The sequence below is a fragment of the Sorex fumeus genome, unplaced genomic scaffold (genome assembly GCF_029834395.1).
Source record: "Sorex fumeus unplaced genomic scaffold, SorFum_2.1 ptg000041l, whole genome shotgun sequence".
Classification (NCBI taxonomy): domain Eukaryota; kingdom Metazoa; phylum Chordata; class Mammalia; order Eulipotyphla; family Soricidae; genus Sorex; species Sorex fumeus.
In genome coordinates, this window is record NW_026606098.1 from 6,822,042 (window position 1) to 6,836,963 (window position 14,922).

The window sequence follows — 14,922 nt, forward strand, 5'->3', positions numbered from 1 at the left end:
CCACCCTACAAGCTTAATGCATTTCTTACTGTGTCCATACAAAATAATTCACTGTCACTGTCACTGTCCTCCTGTTGTTCATCGATTTGTTCGAGCAGGCCCAGTAACGTCTCCAATTTGAGACTTGTTGTTATTGTGTGTGGCATATCGAATATGTCACAGGTAGCTTGCCAGGCTCTGCCGTGAGGGAGAGATACTCTCGGTAGCTTGCCGGGCTCTCTGAGAGGGGCAGAGGAATCGAACCTGGGTCGGCCCAGCCAGCCTTGTGCAAGGCAAATGCCCTACCGCTGTGCTATCGCTCCAGCCCCCAAGCAAATTGAAAAAAAAATTTTTTTTAAATAAATTACCTTTTTCCAGAGATTTAGGAGTTAAAACCAAACCCTAACTAAACACGAGAATAAGTTTTATTTTACTATTCAGACACTTTATTTGAACTTTTATTAAGCAAACCAAATCCAAGACTTTTTCAGTGCCTTACTCGGGGGTTTCCTGAACTCTCATTTCTGGAGAGAAAGAAACTTGGCTTCAGGCACATGGCAGATGTTTGGTTGTGTTCCATCATCAATGCTCCAATCACCAGGAACAGAAAGCTCAGCGCGAGTATGGTCCTACGGGAGGTGCTTCTTCAGCTCTACCACCAGCTCCTGTGGCTCCAGGAACTTGAGTTTGCACAGGGAGCCCTTCTTAATTCCAGTCCAGAGCTCCACGCGGCTGCCATCCGGGCGCAGCAGCGTCACCTCGAAGCTGCCCCTCCGGGGCTTGGTGCGGTTCACCTTCACGGGCAGCTCTGGGGCCTCCTGGCGTAGCGCCTGGCTCAGGGCCATGGCGTTGTGCCGGTAGACACGACAGCTGGTGCAGTGCTCAATGACGACCACCATCTCGTCCACCTCTGGCAGCTCGCTGCCCACCTTCTCCCGCTTCTCAGCCAGGCCGTTGCTACCAGTGCCATAGTGGCCTCGTAGCCTTGGGGCTTTGAGCTTCTTCCTGTAAGAAATAGAATTAAGATGTTCATTAAGTTGTTGGACTAAGGAAAGGAGAAAAACCTCTAGGTGGTATTTCTGCCCTTGAGCCTGATCTCCTGGCTGCAGGCAATCAGGAAGGGCTTTCATATGTTGATTGTGCTACCCGACCTAAGTGTGTGGCTGCTACCCCCAATCCTGGAAAGCTGGGGAGAGACAGAGAGACCAAGGCAGCCAGTCAGACTGTGGAGATATGAATGAAGGAAGAGAGTGGAATGGGAAGCTTAAGGAGATTGGAACAGGTGCATAGGGAGAATGGAATAAGCAGCAACTGATCACCAACCAGCCTGGCCCTCGTTTCCTCCTTTGTCTGCCTATGGCATCCACTGTCCTGGGTGGGGGAAGTGGCACGAGCCCACCCAACACAGGCAGCGAGAGAGCTGCCAGGATTCCTAGTCACCTGGTCATTACACAACACAGGATCACCGGTAGCCTGTCCTACCGGAGAACCCAAAGCAAGTGGTCAAGCAAACCTGACACACAAGTTCCCAGTTACCCCCAGTGACAGGGCCAGGGAGACAGCTCAGTGGTCGGGGAGCAACCCACACACCAGGGCCCATGCACAAGCCACAGCACCCCACAGCTCCCTGATGGGTTGGGTCCTGTGGGTCTCAGTGTGGCCCGGGCAGTCCCTTAGGAGTGTGCCCTGAGCACGAATGCAGACGTCCTCCCTCAGCTCCAACCCAACACCCAAATGCCCCCTTCTGGGCTCAGGGGCACCCATCAGAACCCAGAGTCCCACCAATGAATCCCGAGGGGAGGTGACAGCGGGACCACGGACACCAGAGCCCAAGACTCTGACCTGACATCCTGGGACATGCCCTAAAAGTAAGTATCCACAGGGCTCTGGTGGGCAGCAAGGCTCAACCTGGACATGCACTCGAGACAGAGGGTGCCAGAAAGGTAAATGAGAAGGAGGATGTGGGTGTTGGCTTCCCTGAGGAAGGTGAACAAGATCACGTGCTCCCACGCGCTGATCAGCAACAGGCCTGAAACCCAGTGCCACGCGGAGCCCCCACTGGGAGTGACAAGCGAGACTTCCACCTCCCCACCTGGGGACACAAGGCTTTTGTTTTTGAAAAAACAAACAGTAAGACACAGTAGACTAAGAATTCCCAGGAAATGGCAGGGTGCACAGTAAGGAAAATCTAGTCGCTTCAGCCTGTGTCAGCTAGAAATGTAAACTTAAGCTGCTCAAACGTCACCAGAGTTTAAAACTGAGCATCCAGGAAGCTGGAGTGATAGCACAGCAGGTAGGGCATTTGCCTTGCATGCGGCCAACCCGGGTTCAATTCCCAGCATCCCATATGGTCCCCCAAGCACCACCAGGAGTGATTCCTGAGTGCAGAGCCAGGAGTAACCCCTGTGCAATGCCCAGGAGTGACCCAAAAAAGGAGAAAAAAAACCAGCATCCAGAGCAGTAGTAGAGTGAGGAGTGTGTTGGCCTTAAGTGTGGCCAACTTGGGTTTGATCCCTGGCACCACATATGGTCCTCCAAACGCTGCCAAGAATGTTCCCTGAGCACAGCTAGGTGTGGCCCCAAAATAAAAAATAAATAAAACTGAATGCGCGGACCAGGCTCACCTCAACAAATGAATAGGTATCAGGGGGAAACCTAGAGTTCATCTAGGTGCACACGTACAGGGCCCTCATAGGAAACTGCATTTCCGATTCCTTCCTCCACTCCTGGGACTGTGACAAATAAACCACCTGCACTCCAGGGCCTCAGGTCTGCTTGAGCCCAGCCAGGACCATGGAGACCATCTTTCCTCCCCATCCCAGCAGGGGGACACCAGACATCCAAGCATTCTGGACGCTAGTCAGAGAAGAAGTGTGAGGGCAGACTGAAAGCCTTTTGCTGTTGAGCCAAGGAGACTGTGAGAAGGTAGGGTTTGGGCCTAGAAGCCCAGCAGGGTCCATGAGAACACGAGCAGGGCTGGTACCGCCCAGATTCAGCACTCCCAGCCTCACATAGACAGACAGGACAAGAAAATCCGGCTCTGGAGATGAAAATAGGACCAACATCACCACACCAACCAACACGGGTGGGGCTGTGCCTGATAACATTATCAATCAAGGAAAACTCATGGCCCTTTTCCCCTCCCTGAAAGTGTCTGTACCTGCTTGTCACTGCTCTCTTTAAGCAGGAGCCTTCCTCCTTCCAAAACCCTCTGAAACCCTGATTCCAGTGTCCCCGGAGACCTTACAGAGGACACACCAATACCTGCCTTGCCTTAAGAAACTCATCCTTACCTATGACATTTTTCAAAGAAATAGACAAAATGCTCCTGAAATTCATATGGAACAATAAACCTCTACGAATAGCTAAACCAATCCTTGGGAAAAAGAAGATGGGTGGCATCACCCTCCCCAACTTCAAACTGTACTACAAAGCAGTAATATTTAAGACAGCATGGTACTGGGCTAGAAACAGACTTGCAGACCAATGGAACAGAGTTGAATATTCTGTCACAGACCCCCAAATATATGACCACTTAATCTTTGCCAAAAGAGCAAGAAATGTGAAATGGATCAAGGAAAGCCTCTTCAACAAGTGATAAACTGGGAAAACTGGATAACTACCTGCAAAAAATTGAACGCTGACCTCTGTCTAATGTCAAGCACAAAAGTCAGATCAAAGTGGATTATATACCTCAATATCAGACATGAATCCATAAGGTACATAGAGGAAAATGTAGGCAGAACTCTCCACAACATTGAAACTAAAAATATCTTAAAGGATGAAACAGCACTGACCATGCAAGTGGAAGCAAACATAAACAAATGGGACTACATCAAACTAAGAAGCTTCTGCACTTCAAAAGAAACAGTGACCAAAATACAGAAAGAGCCCACAGAATGGGAAAGAATATTTACCCAATACCCATCTGATGTCATCAGCAAAGCGGAGGTGGTGTAGTTGCCGACCATCTATCTTCACTCCCATTCCTTCCCATTCCAGTCGTCGCATGATGTTCTCGAGGGTGGCACTGAAGAGTTTCGGTGAAATGGTTATCACCCTGCCAAACCCCTCTCTTGACATCAATGATTACTTCTTTGTAGAATGGTGAGATCCTGGTAATGAATCCGCAATACAGCTCACGGAGGATCTTGATGTATTGGGCTTGAATGCCCTGATTGGCTAGGGCTTCAATGACCGCTTCTGTCTCAACAGAATCAAAGGCCTTCTTTAAATCAACGAACGTTAGACAGAGCGGCATCTTGAACTCCCGAGAAACCTCAATGAGCTTGGTTATCATGTGGATATGGTCGATGGTGCTGAATCCTTTGCGGAACCCAGTTTGCTCGCATGGTTGTCCTTCATCTAGTGTTCTGCCAATCCTATTCAGGATGACTCGAGTGAACAACTTGTAGATGACAGACAATAGGCAGATCGGGTGATAGTTGCCAATGTCATGGATGTCTCCCTTCTTGAACAGTAGTACGGTCCTGCTGGTTTTCCACTGGGACGGAACCTTGCATTCAGACAGGTAGCGTGTGAAGAGCCGAGCCAGTGTATTGATGAGTACTGATGGCAGGTTCTTCAGGTGTTCAGGTCTGACCTTGTCTGGGCCGGGTGCTGTTTGTTTCTTTGCCAACAAAATGGCGTGTCAGATTTCGGAAGGGAGAACGTTGGGAACGACATATCCATCCTGTGGAATTTGGTATGTCGGCAAGTGGACATGGCTATCGAAGAGATTTGAGTAGAAGTCATGGATAATCTTCTCCATTGCTGTTCTGGAGGATGTGATGGATCCATCAGGACGCCGGAGGGCAGTCATCTTGGTCTTGTAGTTGGCGAAGGACAGACAGGCGTTACGAATATTTTCCAGGCTTCTGCCACATCTACCAGCACTTCTGCTCTTCTCTCTTTGAGGTCTTCCTTGATCGCATCTCTGCACTGCTTTGCAAGCTCGGACGTTAGCTTGCGGTTGCCTGAGGCATGCCCCAAACCACGTTGGCGAATAAGCTCAAGAGTTTTCGAAGACAGGCGTCTTTTTGTGGCTATCTCTCTCTTGGCATTCCTCGCACATTCATGGAGGTGCTGTACCAGTTGATCGTATTCCTCATCAATGTTGTCAACAATGGCATCTTCCCATGTTGCCGCAATAGTGCCAAAGAGCTCCCAGTTGGTGGTCATTCTGGGAGTTCTCTTTTTAAACTTTGCAGACCTTTCTCCCTGCTGTGTGAAGTAGAATTTTGCACGAAGGAGACGGTGGTCCGATCCCGTTCGGAATTTTGGAACAACAGCGACATCAGTCAGGCAAAACCGTCAATTGAATATGATGTGGTCTATTTCGTTGTGGAATCGTCCACCAGGAGACTCCCATGTCCAACGTTTAGATTCTGCCTTCTGGAACTGTGAGTTTCCATGAATGGTCTTGGTCAACATGATGAACTCAGATGGTCACTCACCCTGTTCATTCCATTCTAGGCCATGGGTCCCAATGTGAAGTTCTTCAGCTGATCTTCTCGGTCCTATCTTGGCATTAAAATCACCCACAATGATCTTGTAGAAGGTGTGGTTTTAATAACACCAAACATCAGCCAAGCGGCACAAATGCTGGCCAACTTTGACCGTGAGTGTGGAAAGGTAGGACTACAGCTGAATCTTACGAAGACAATGTTTATGAGAAACAGCCTCGTTCCTGATGCCCCATTCGCTCTCAACGGAACCACCATCTCCGAATGCAACAGCTATGTGTACCTAGGTCGAGAAGTCAACATGACAAATGACCTGGCACCCGAGCTGTGCAGGAGGAAGAGAGTGACTTAGAACGCCTTCAAGAACGTCGAAGAAATAACTAAGAGGACGAAGAACCTCTGGCTCCTGGCACATCTCTTTGATTCCACTGTTCTTCCTGCATTAACATATGCCTCAGAGACCTGGGCCCTACGTAAACAGGATGAGAATGCTATTCGGGTCTCCCAAAGAGGAATTGAAAGAGCTATGCTTGGAATATCACGTTTCACTCAAATGAGAGAAAGAATCCGGAGTTCCAACATCCGTCGACGATCAAGAATCAGGGACGCTGTCTCGTTTTCCAAGGTGTCAAAATTCAGATGGGCTGGTCACATAATGAGATTTAAAGACGACCGCTGGACTAGAGCTGTTACTGACTGGATTCCACGGGATGTCAAAAGACCGTGTGGCCGCCCACCTACCAGATGGTCAGACTTCTTCATCAAGATCATGAACGATCGGATTGAGGCTCTTCATGTTCCCAGAGCGAACAGATGCCATTGGACTACACTAGCACACGACAGGGACAAATGGAGATGATACTGGCACCCGCTCGAGCAAATCGACGACTAACGGGAAGTTAAGTGATTAAGTGACTCATCTGATAAGGGATTAATATCCAGGATATACAAGACACTAGTAGAATTGTACAAGAAAAAAAACCTCCAACCCCATCAAAAAATGGGGAGAAGAAATGAACAGAAGTTTCCTCAAAGAAGAAATACAAATGACCAAAAGGCACATGAAAAAATGCTCCACGATGCAGATCAAAACCACAATGAGATACCATCTCACACCTCAGAGACTGGCCCACATTCAAAAGAACAAAAGCAACTGTTGCTGGCGCGGATGTGGCGAGAAAGGGACACTCCTTCACTGTTGGTGGGAATGTCCACTGGTTCAGCCCTTCTGGAAAACAGTATGGACGTTCCTCAAAAAATTAGAAATTGAGCTCCCATTTGACCCAGCGATACCACTCCTGGGAATATATCCCAGAGAGGCAAAAACGTGTAGCCGAAGTGACATCTGCACTTGTTTGTTCATTGCAGCACTCTTTACAGTAGCCAGAAACTGGAAGAGACCTGAGTGCCCAAGAACAGATGACTGGTTAAAGAAACTTTGGTACATCTACACAATGGAGTACTATGTGGCTCTTAGAAAAGATGAAGTCATGAACTTTACATACAAGTGGTACAATATGGAAAGTATCATGCTAAGCGAAATGAGTCAGAAAGAGAGGGATAGACATAGAAAGATAGCATTCATCTGGGGGATATAAAATAATAAAATATGAGATTAATACCCAAGAATAGCTGAGAGCAACACCAGGAGAATTACTCCATAACTTAGAGGCCAGCTGGGTATTCTAGGGGAAAGGACAATTCAGATAGAAAGGGGAACACCAAGTGGAGGGTGTTTGGAGGATCCTCCCAGGAGGGGAGATGCAGGTTGAAAGTAGACTGGACTGAACATGTTCGCCACTCAATGCCTCTCTGGCTGATCACAGCGCCCAGGAGGAGAGAGAGAACAGGGGGGAATGCCTTGCCACAGTGGCAGGGGGGGATGGGGGGATGGGAGGATGGGGGGGAGGGATATTATCCTGGTGGTGGAAAATGGGCACTGGTGGAGGGATGGGTATTTGATCGGGGTATGACCGAGATCCAAGCACAAAAATTTGTAAATCTACAACTGTACCTCATGTCGTTTCACTAATAAAAAAGAAAAAAAAATGCTCCACATCGCTAGCCATCAGGGAGATGCAAATCAAAACAACATTGAGATATCATCTCACACCCCAGAGACTGGTACATATTCAAAAGAACAAAAGCAACCAGTGCTGGCATGGATGTGCGGAAAAAGGGACATTCTTTCACTGTTGGTGGGAATGGCCACTAGTCCAGCCTTTCTGGGAAACAATATGGACAGTCCTTCAAAAACTAGAAATTGAGTTTCCATATGACCCCACAATACCACTTCTGGGAATATATCCCAAGGATGCAAAAAAGCACAGTATAAATGACATCTGTACCTATATTTTCATTGCAGCACTGTTCACAATAGCCAAAATCTGGAAACAACCCAAGTGCCTAGAACAGATGACTGGTTAAAGAAACTTTGGTACATCTACACAATGGAATACTATGCAGCTGTCAGGAGAGATGAAGTCATGAACTTTGCTTATAAATGGATAGACCTGGAGAGTGTCATGCTGAGTGAAATGAGTCCGAACTCTCTCTTGAGGGACAGGCATGGAAGGACTGCACTCATTTGTGGAGTATAAAAAAACATAACATGAGGCTGACTCCTAAGGATAGTAGACACATGGGACAGATAGATTGCTCCAAAAACTAACAAATAAAAAAGACGGGGAGGGGAAGAAATTCTAAACTATCACCCACCTGCAAGCCTGCCCACACTGTGAGGCAGTGAGCAAAGGGGAGAAGGCAGCTGGAATAGAGAAGGGATCACTAAGAAAAAGATGGCTGGAGGAATCAGTTGGGATGGGAGATGTGTGCAGAAAGTAGGTAAGGAACCAAACATGATGGCTTCTCAGGGTCTGTAATTGCAAACCATAATGCCCAAAAGTAGAGAGAGATTATGGGGAATCATGTCTGCCATGAAGGCAGGGGGAGGGTGGGAAAGGGGGGTTATACCGGGGATATTGGCGGTGGGGAATGTGCACTGGTGGAGGGATGGGTGTTTGATCATTGTGTGATTGTAACCCAAACATGAAAGCTTGTAACTATCTCACGGTGATTCAAAAAGAAAGAAAGAAAGAAAGAAAGAAAGAAAGAAAGAAAGAAAGAAAGAAAGGAAATTCATCCTTTTAGTACTTTAAAATCCTGAAAAAGCAGGGCCCCAGAGGAAGCACAGTGGGCAGGGCACTCACTTTGCCTATGGCTGCCTGGGTTTGTTCCCTGACATCCCATATACCAGGGAGCAACCACTGAGCTGTAGTTCCAAAACCAAAAACTAACGAATAAAAAAGATGGGGGGGGGGGGGGAATTCTGAACTATCACCCACCTGCAAGCCTGCCCACACTGTGAGCTGAGAGACTGGGGTCCTCTGCCAAGGAAGGCACTACTGAAAGCATGCCGTAGATGCAGCACCAGTGCGGCCCCAGCTGCAAGGCTTTGAAGCTGCCTCCTCCAGGGCCTGGAGCTAGAGGACAGCAGAGAGAGCACTTGCCTTGCATGCAGCCACCCTGGGGTAGGTCCCCTGAACCTGCCAGGAGTAATCCCTGAGCAGTTAGAAGTAAGGACCTAAGCAAATCCAGCTGCGTTCCAGGACATGTCCTGCACACTTGCTGCAGACATATTATATACACTCACTACTACATACACAGTGACTGCAGAATACTTATGCATACACACATTACACACACACATAGACTGCAGACACACTTACTGCATATACATACTACATGCACACAGACCGCAGACACACTTACTGCATACACACCACATGCACACCTTCTGCAAACACACTTATTGCATACGTACACGACATACACTTGTTCACTACAGCTCCTGGGAGAATTACACAAGGAAGACTGGATAGAGATACCCTAAACCGCTTCCTGTTCCTTTCTACCTGCTAAAGTGTTCCCTCATTCCAATCTAGACAGACCCCAGCAGGAGCGTTGGAGAGTTTGAGGTACCAAAGAGGTGGAAGCAATCAAAATATTCAGGTACAGTGGCATGGAAAGATACGTGCTAATTTTTCATGTTTTACCTTGCAGGGATGTCAGAAACCTGATGGACGGAGAGAGAACGGGATGGAGAAGCATGAGCAGTTTGGCCCTTAGATTTCAGGTTTGAACGTGCTCACTCAGATCACATAAGCAAAAACTATTCCCAAGGATAAAGTGGGGGACACCCAAACTACACACCACTGATACTCATCAAAACAAATTCTGAGCAGGAGCTTGCCTTGCACCCGCCTGATGAGGATTCGATCCCCGGCATCCCATATGGTCCCCAGAGCATTGCCAGGAGTAATACCTGAGTGCAGAGCCAGGAGTAAGCCCTGAGCATCTCCAGGTGTGACCTCCCTCCCCTGCCAAAATAAAACTTTTTTTTAAAAAAGGATTGCTTTAAAATGGGGCTGAGAGGTGAGGCACTTGCTGTGTCTTACCTTGGGGAAGGCGGGTCAATTCTCAGCATCCAATAAGGTCCCTGCACACTCCCCAGGAGTGATTCCTGAGTGAAAAGCCAAAGTATCCCCTAAGCATCTCTGGGTGTGGCCCAATAACAACCAAAATTTTTGTGAGTGAGCAGAGAGACACCTGAATTCCTAGGGCAGGAGGCTTGCTGGGGATCACAGAGGGTGCTGGAGACCAACAAGCCTAGCATGACCGGGTTGTGGTGTGATGTCCCGGGCAGGGCACCTGGGCTGGGGCGGGCGACCATGCATGTTCAATAGGATCCTCCATTCAGCACGCACCATCGATGGAGCTCACAGGACAGAGACCCACCCTTGTGCAGCCCTGGCCATGAAGGCAGGTCTGACTCGGGGTCCTCGGGACTCTGCAGATGGCGGACCCCCTGAACTCCAGCCCAGGGCCTGCAGGGCCCAGTGTCATGGGAGGGACACAAGAACATCTCAGTGCCAGGGAGTCTGAAGAGTCCCAGCTCCTCCCCCGCCTTCCTCCCAGAGCACACAGACCCCAGAGAGGGGTCCCAGAGGGGCAAGTGTGAGGAGTGACGATTAGCACCTTCCCTCCTTAACAAGGAGCCAGGGGAATGGGCCCTGAGAGCCCCCATACCATAAATACCCAGCTGTGTCCCAGCCCGCTCACTTGCCCCAGCTGGGGCACCCAGACTCCCCATACAGACGCCAGCCCCACCCACAGGCTGTCCGTGGACATCTCCCATGCCTGGCCCGGGAAGCCCAGCGCACTTCTCAGGCTGCGGGCACCGCCAAGGGAGGAGGCCACCCAAGGCCAACTTGTTCGGAAGTCTGGCCCAGTAAGTCAGTGAGGGTACAGAAGGGGCTGGGCTAGGCGGGACGGGCCAGAGGAATCCATCCTACCTGGAGAGACAGAGAGAGACAGAGACACAGAGGACAGAGACAAAGAGGCAGAGGGCACAGTCACGGGGATGGGCAGGACCCTGCAAATCCTGAGGGGGACAGCTGAGGGGTCTGTGGGGACAAGCAGCCTTCCTTCACCAAGGGGTTCCTGGGTGCTCTGTCCCCAGGAGCAAAGTAGTATGGACTCAGGCACTGGAAGTGCCTCCAGCCACACCCGGAATCTCGGTACCCCCCTCTAGTCCCCACTAGTGACAAGGTGTGTGCTCTGGAGTCGAGACGCTCTCCGGGACTTCATGTCCACAACCAAACATGGTCACAGGCATCCTGCCAGGGAGGGGTTCCCGGGCTTGCACACACAGCCTAAGAAGCTAAACTTTACCTTACAAACCCTCACAACTATCTGAAGCCCTTGAAAAGAACATGAGCCTTTATAGGAGATCTCTGCGGGCTGCCAGGAGGAGGTGATGCAGCCAAACTTCTCCTCTGCCTTGCCACAACTCTCTCACCCACAGGACACTGGCTCTCCTTCTTCTCCTCCTCACCCTTGCTCCTCCTTCCTCTCCTTCTGCTGTCGCTCTCTCTCCCTTCTCTTGCCCCCTTGTCTCACCTTCTCTCTCCATTCCTCTTCACTGTCTCTCTCCCCATCTCTCTCCCCATCTCTCTCTCTCTTTCTCTCTCTCTCTCTCTCTCTCTCTCTCTCTCTCTCTCTCTCTCTCTCTCTCTTATCTGGGCACCCTCCAAGGCCACCACATCTTTCTGGGACCATCTCTGCTAAGTTCTCACAGGACTCCCTGACCTCACACCCACAAGCTTCAGGTGATTCTTCAAGCTGGTGCCCACTGGAAGGTGGGGCGCCAGACCGGAGTGTCTGCCTCCCAGAGCGAGGGGCTGGCAGAGTTCTGTCCCAAAAAGCCTCCTCTGATGTCCTAGGCATGAGCAGCCATGCTCAGAGAGGCAGCCAGGGAGGGGAGGCAGGAGGTCTTGAGCAGAGGACAGAAGGGGTGTTTGCCAGCTGAGCACCTGAGTCTCTTCTCGACAGCTGTGCCCAAGGAGATCTCTTCTGGGTCATTGTGGTAAGTCCCACACAGAGCAGAGATGAACTGCCTGAACTCACAAATATCCCCCAAGACCCCACTGATAGGTTCTTGTCAGCAACTGGCTACAAGACATGGGGCTCAACCAGGTAAGAAATGGGACCCGTGAAGGGAAACTGTTGGAACGATGAGGATTGGCAAGGATTTGACTCATGAACTGTGCGTGCCGAGGTACTGCCTATGTCCTCTGTGAAATGCACACTCTCCTCCTGGAAGAGGGGAAGGACCAGCTCCCTATCCAGGAGAGGGGAAGGGCCAGCCCCCTGTCCAGGAGAGGAAAGGGCCAGCCCTCTGTCCAGGGGAGGGGAAGGGTCAGCCCCCTGTCCAGGAGGGGGGAAGTGCCAGCCCCTGTCGAGGGGAGGGGAAGAGCCAGCCCCCTGTCCAGGAGAGGGAAGGGCCAGCCCTCCGTCCAGGGGATGGGAAGGGCCAGCCCCCTGTCCAGGAGAGGGAAGGGCCAGCCCTCTGTCCAGGAGAGGGGGAGGGCCAGCTGCCCCCGCAGGGAAGGCAGCTGCTACCTGGGAGTGGTCCTGGCCAGTAAATGCTGGCCACAGACACTCCCCAAGTCCCACATGCAGACCAAGCAGGAGCGCCCCATCATCCCCTAAAATGCGCAGCTTATAAAGGCTCAGGAGACCCCCCCCCAGAGGCCCTTCTAAATAGCCAGGACAGAGAGCCCATGTCCCTTCCAGGAGTAGCCTCAGACCCCCAGGCTCCTTCTCCAGAGCCTCCCCCCCCACCCCGCCCACCCCTCAGCCGGCCCTTCTCTGCAGCCACGCTGGACTGGCCCTGTCAGCCTCTTCCCTCCCCACCTGGTGGCCAGCCACAAGGGGCTCTAATGCAAGGACTGCAAGCACCACCACAGAGCCACACGGAGCTCGGGGTGCTGGGGCTGCACCCCCCTCCAGCTCCCAGAGATCAGAGATCCCACCTCTCTCTCCAGCAGACACAGGCTGCCCATGGAGCCGGGAAACCAGACCAGGGTCTCCGCGTTTATCCTGCTGGGGCTCTCGGCAGAGCCGGCTCAGCAGACCCTCCTGTTCTGGGTGTTCCTGCCCATGTACATGGTCACCGTGGCCGGGAACCTGCTCATCACCCTGGCCATCCTCACAGATGCCCACCTGCACACGCCCACGTACTTTTTCCTGTGCAACCTGTCCCTCGTCGATGTCCTGTTCTCGTCCACCACCGTCCCCAAGATGCTGGTGGACCTCCACACCCACAGCCAGACCATCCCTTTCATAGGCTGCCTTGCCCAGATGTACACCTTCCATCTGCTCGGGCCACTGGACACCTTCCTCCTGGCCGTGATGGCCATCGATCGGTTTGTAGCCATTGTCTACCCTCTGCGCTACTCTGCTATCATGAGCCCCCGCGTCTGTGGGCTGCTCGTGGGGGTCTCATGGATGATCCCCAACATCCAGTCCATCGTCCACACCACGCTTATGGCTCGGCTGACCTTCTGTGCCGGTGCCGAGATCCCCCATTTCTTCTGCGACCTCATGCCCCTGCTGAAACTCTCCTGCTCAGACACGCGCCTTAACGAGCTGGTGGTCTTTGCCTTCAGCATCATCATGGGCTTCAGCCCTCTTGTGATCACGGTCTTCTCTTACGTCTGCATCTTCCACACTGTCTTCAAGATCCCGTCTGCTCAGGGCAAATGGAAAGCCTTCTCCACATGTGGCTCCCACCTCACCGTGGTGTCTCTGTTCTATGGCACCATCTTCGCTGTGTACCTGCTGCCGGTATCTGCCTCCTCCTCCCAGAAGGACAAGGGCGCCGCCCTGATGTACGGAGTGATCATCCCCTTCCTCAACCCCTTCATCTACAGCCTGAGGAACAGGGACATGAAGGCGGCTCTGAGGAAGCTCGTGGGCAAAGTGGCCCCAGCTCAGGCCTAAGGCAGATGGCTGGTGGGCCCAGCTGTTCAGGACACAGTGGCCATGGAGCAGAAGGCTGTGCGGCCCTGCTCCCAGGGAGCAAGCTAATTTTTCACTGCGCTTCTAAGTGTCTAGTCCAGAAAATTGCCAAATTGTCATGCTCATGCCATCTGTTCATTCCAGACAGGCCAGAGAGTTTCTAGAAAGGGGGAAATGTCATTAGGAGGGGAAACCAAGCCAAGAGCTTCGCAGCTTAAATGAGAAGCAATTTTCCAGGTGTCAGAGAGGAAACACAGTGGGAAGGAGCTTGCCTTACACATGCCCAGACCAGGCCCGATCCTCGGCACCACACACGGCCTCCAGAGCCTCAACAGGAATGATCACAGAGCACAGAGCTAAGGAGTAAGTCCTGAGCACCTCCAGGAGTGGCCACCCCAGAAAAGTAGAGGAAGGGAGGGAAAGAGGGAGGGAGGGAGGGAGGGAGGGAGGGAGGGAGGGAGGGAGGGGAGAGAAGGCAGGCAAGGAGAGAGGGGAAGGGAGGGGAGTGGAGAGGAGAGGAGAGGAGGGGAGGGGAGGCAGGCAAGCAGTCCTGATGCTCGAAAGTTTCCCGAATCCAGAGCATCAGGTCAGGGCAGGCAGGGGTGAGGTAGTCCATCCTAACAACTCCCAGGGATTGTAAACACTGCACCTACAGTTTCAGTATCTCAGGCACAAATGGGGGATGATGGACACTGCAGAGATTTGGGATGTAGAAAATTGGTGAAAAGGTCCTTGCCCAGCTGGTGTTAAAACTACAGCAAAAACAAAAAGCAAAACAAAAACCAAACAAAGCAGAACCCTGTGCACTGCAACTCCAGAGAACAGCCACCAGGTGGCAGGAGTGGCCCTTCCGGTCCCAAGGGCTGTGAACGGCTGCTCCTTCAGTGGAACCTCTGAGCCTGCTGGCAGGGCCTGGGCCGCCCCAGCCCCTGGGTGTCAGGCACCGTGTATGCAAGGCAGCAAAGGGTTGTCCTCAAGGGAGAAATTTGCAGAGCCAGAAAGTGAATCTCAGCGTGGGGGAGTCTGGAGCCAATACTGACCTACTTGCAGAAATGGGCATAGTTCAGCACCTAAGAAACTATCTGTGGATTCTGAAACTGATTTTACATTATTT

General features: G+C 51.5%; 2 protein-coding genes across 2 annotated transcripts; one reads left to right on the top strand and one right to left on the bottom strand.

Moving 5' to 3' along the window:
* Positions 1 to 593: 593 nt before the first annotated feature.
* LOC130028807 (selenoprotein H-like) lies at positions 594 to 1,838 on the bottom strand. Its single transcript, XM_056119653.1, has 2 exons — positions 1,822 to 1,838; positions 594 to 984 (listed from the first exon to the last, which is right to left on the bottom strand). Exons 1-2 carry the CDS (start codon positions 1,836 to 1,838, stop codon positions 609 to 611), a joined length of 393 nt encoding a protein of 130 aa, XP_055975628.1. The 3' UTR covers positions 594 to 608.
* An 11,010-nt stretch (positions 1,839 to 12,848) lies between these two features.
* LOC130028808 (olfactory receptor 1I1) lies at positions 12,849 to 13,790 on the top strand. The gene has a single exon (XM_056119654.1). The coding sequence runs from the start codon at positions 12,849 to 12,851 to the stop codon at positions 13,788 to 13,790; it is 942 nt and encodes a 313-aa protein (XP_055975629.1).
* Positions 13,791 to 14,922: the final 1,132 nt, after the last annotated feature.

Excerpts from the sequence above, each read along its gene's own strand:
- LOC130028808 (XM_056119654.1), top strand. The coding sequence starts at position 12,849 with ATGGAGCCGGGAAACCAGACCAGGGTCTCCGCGTTTATCCTGCTGGGG.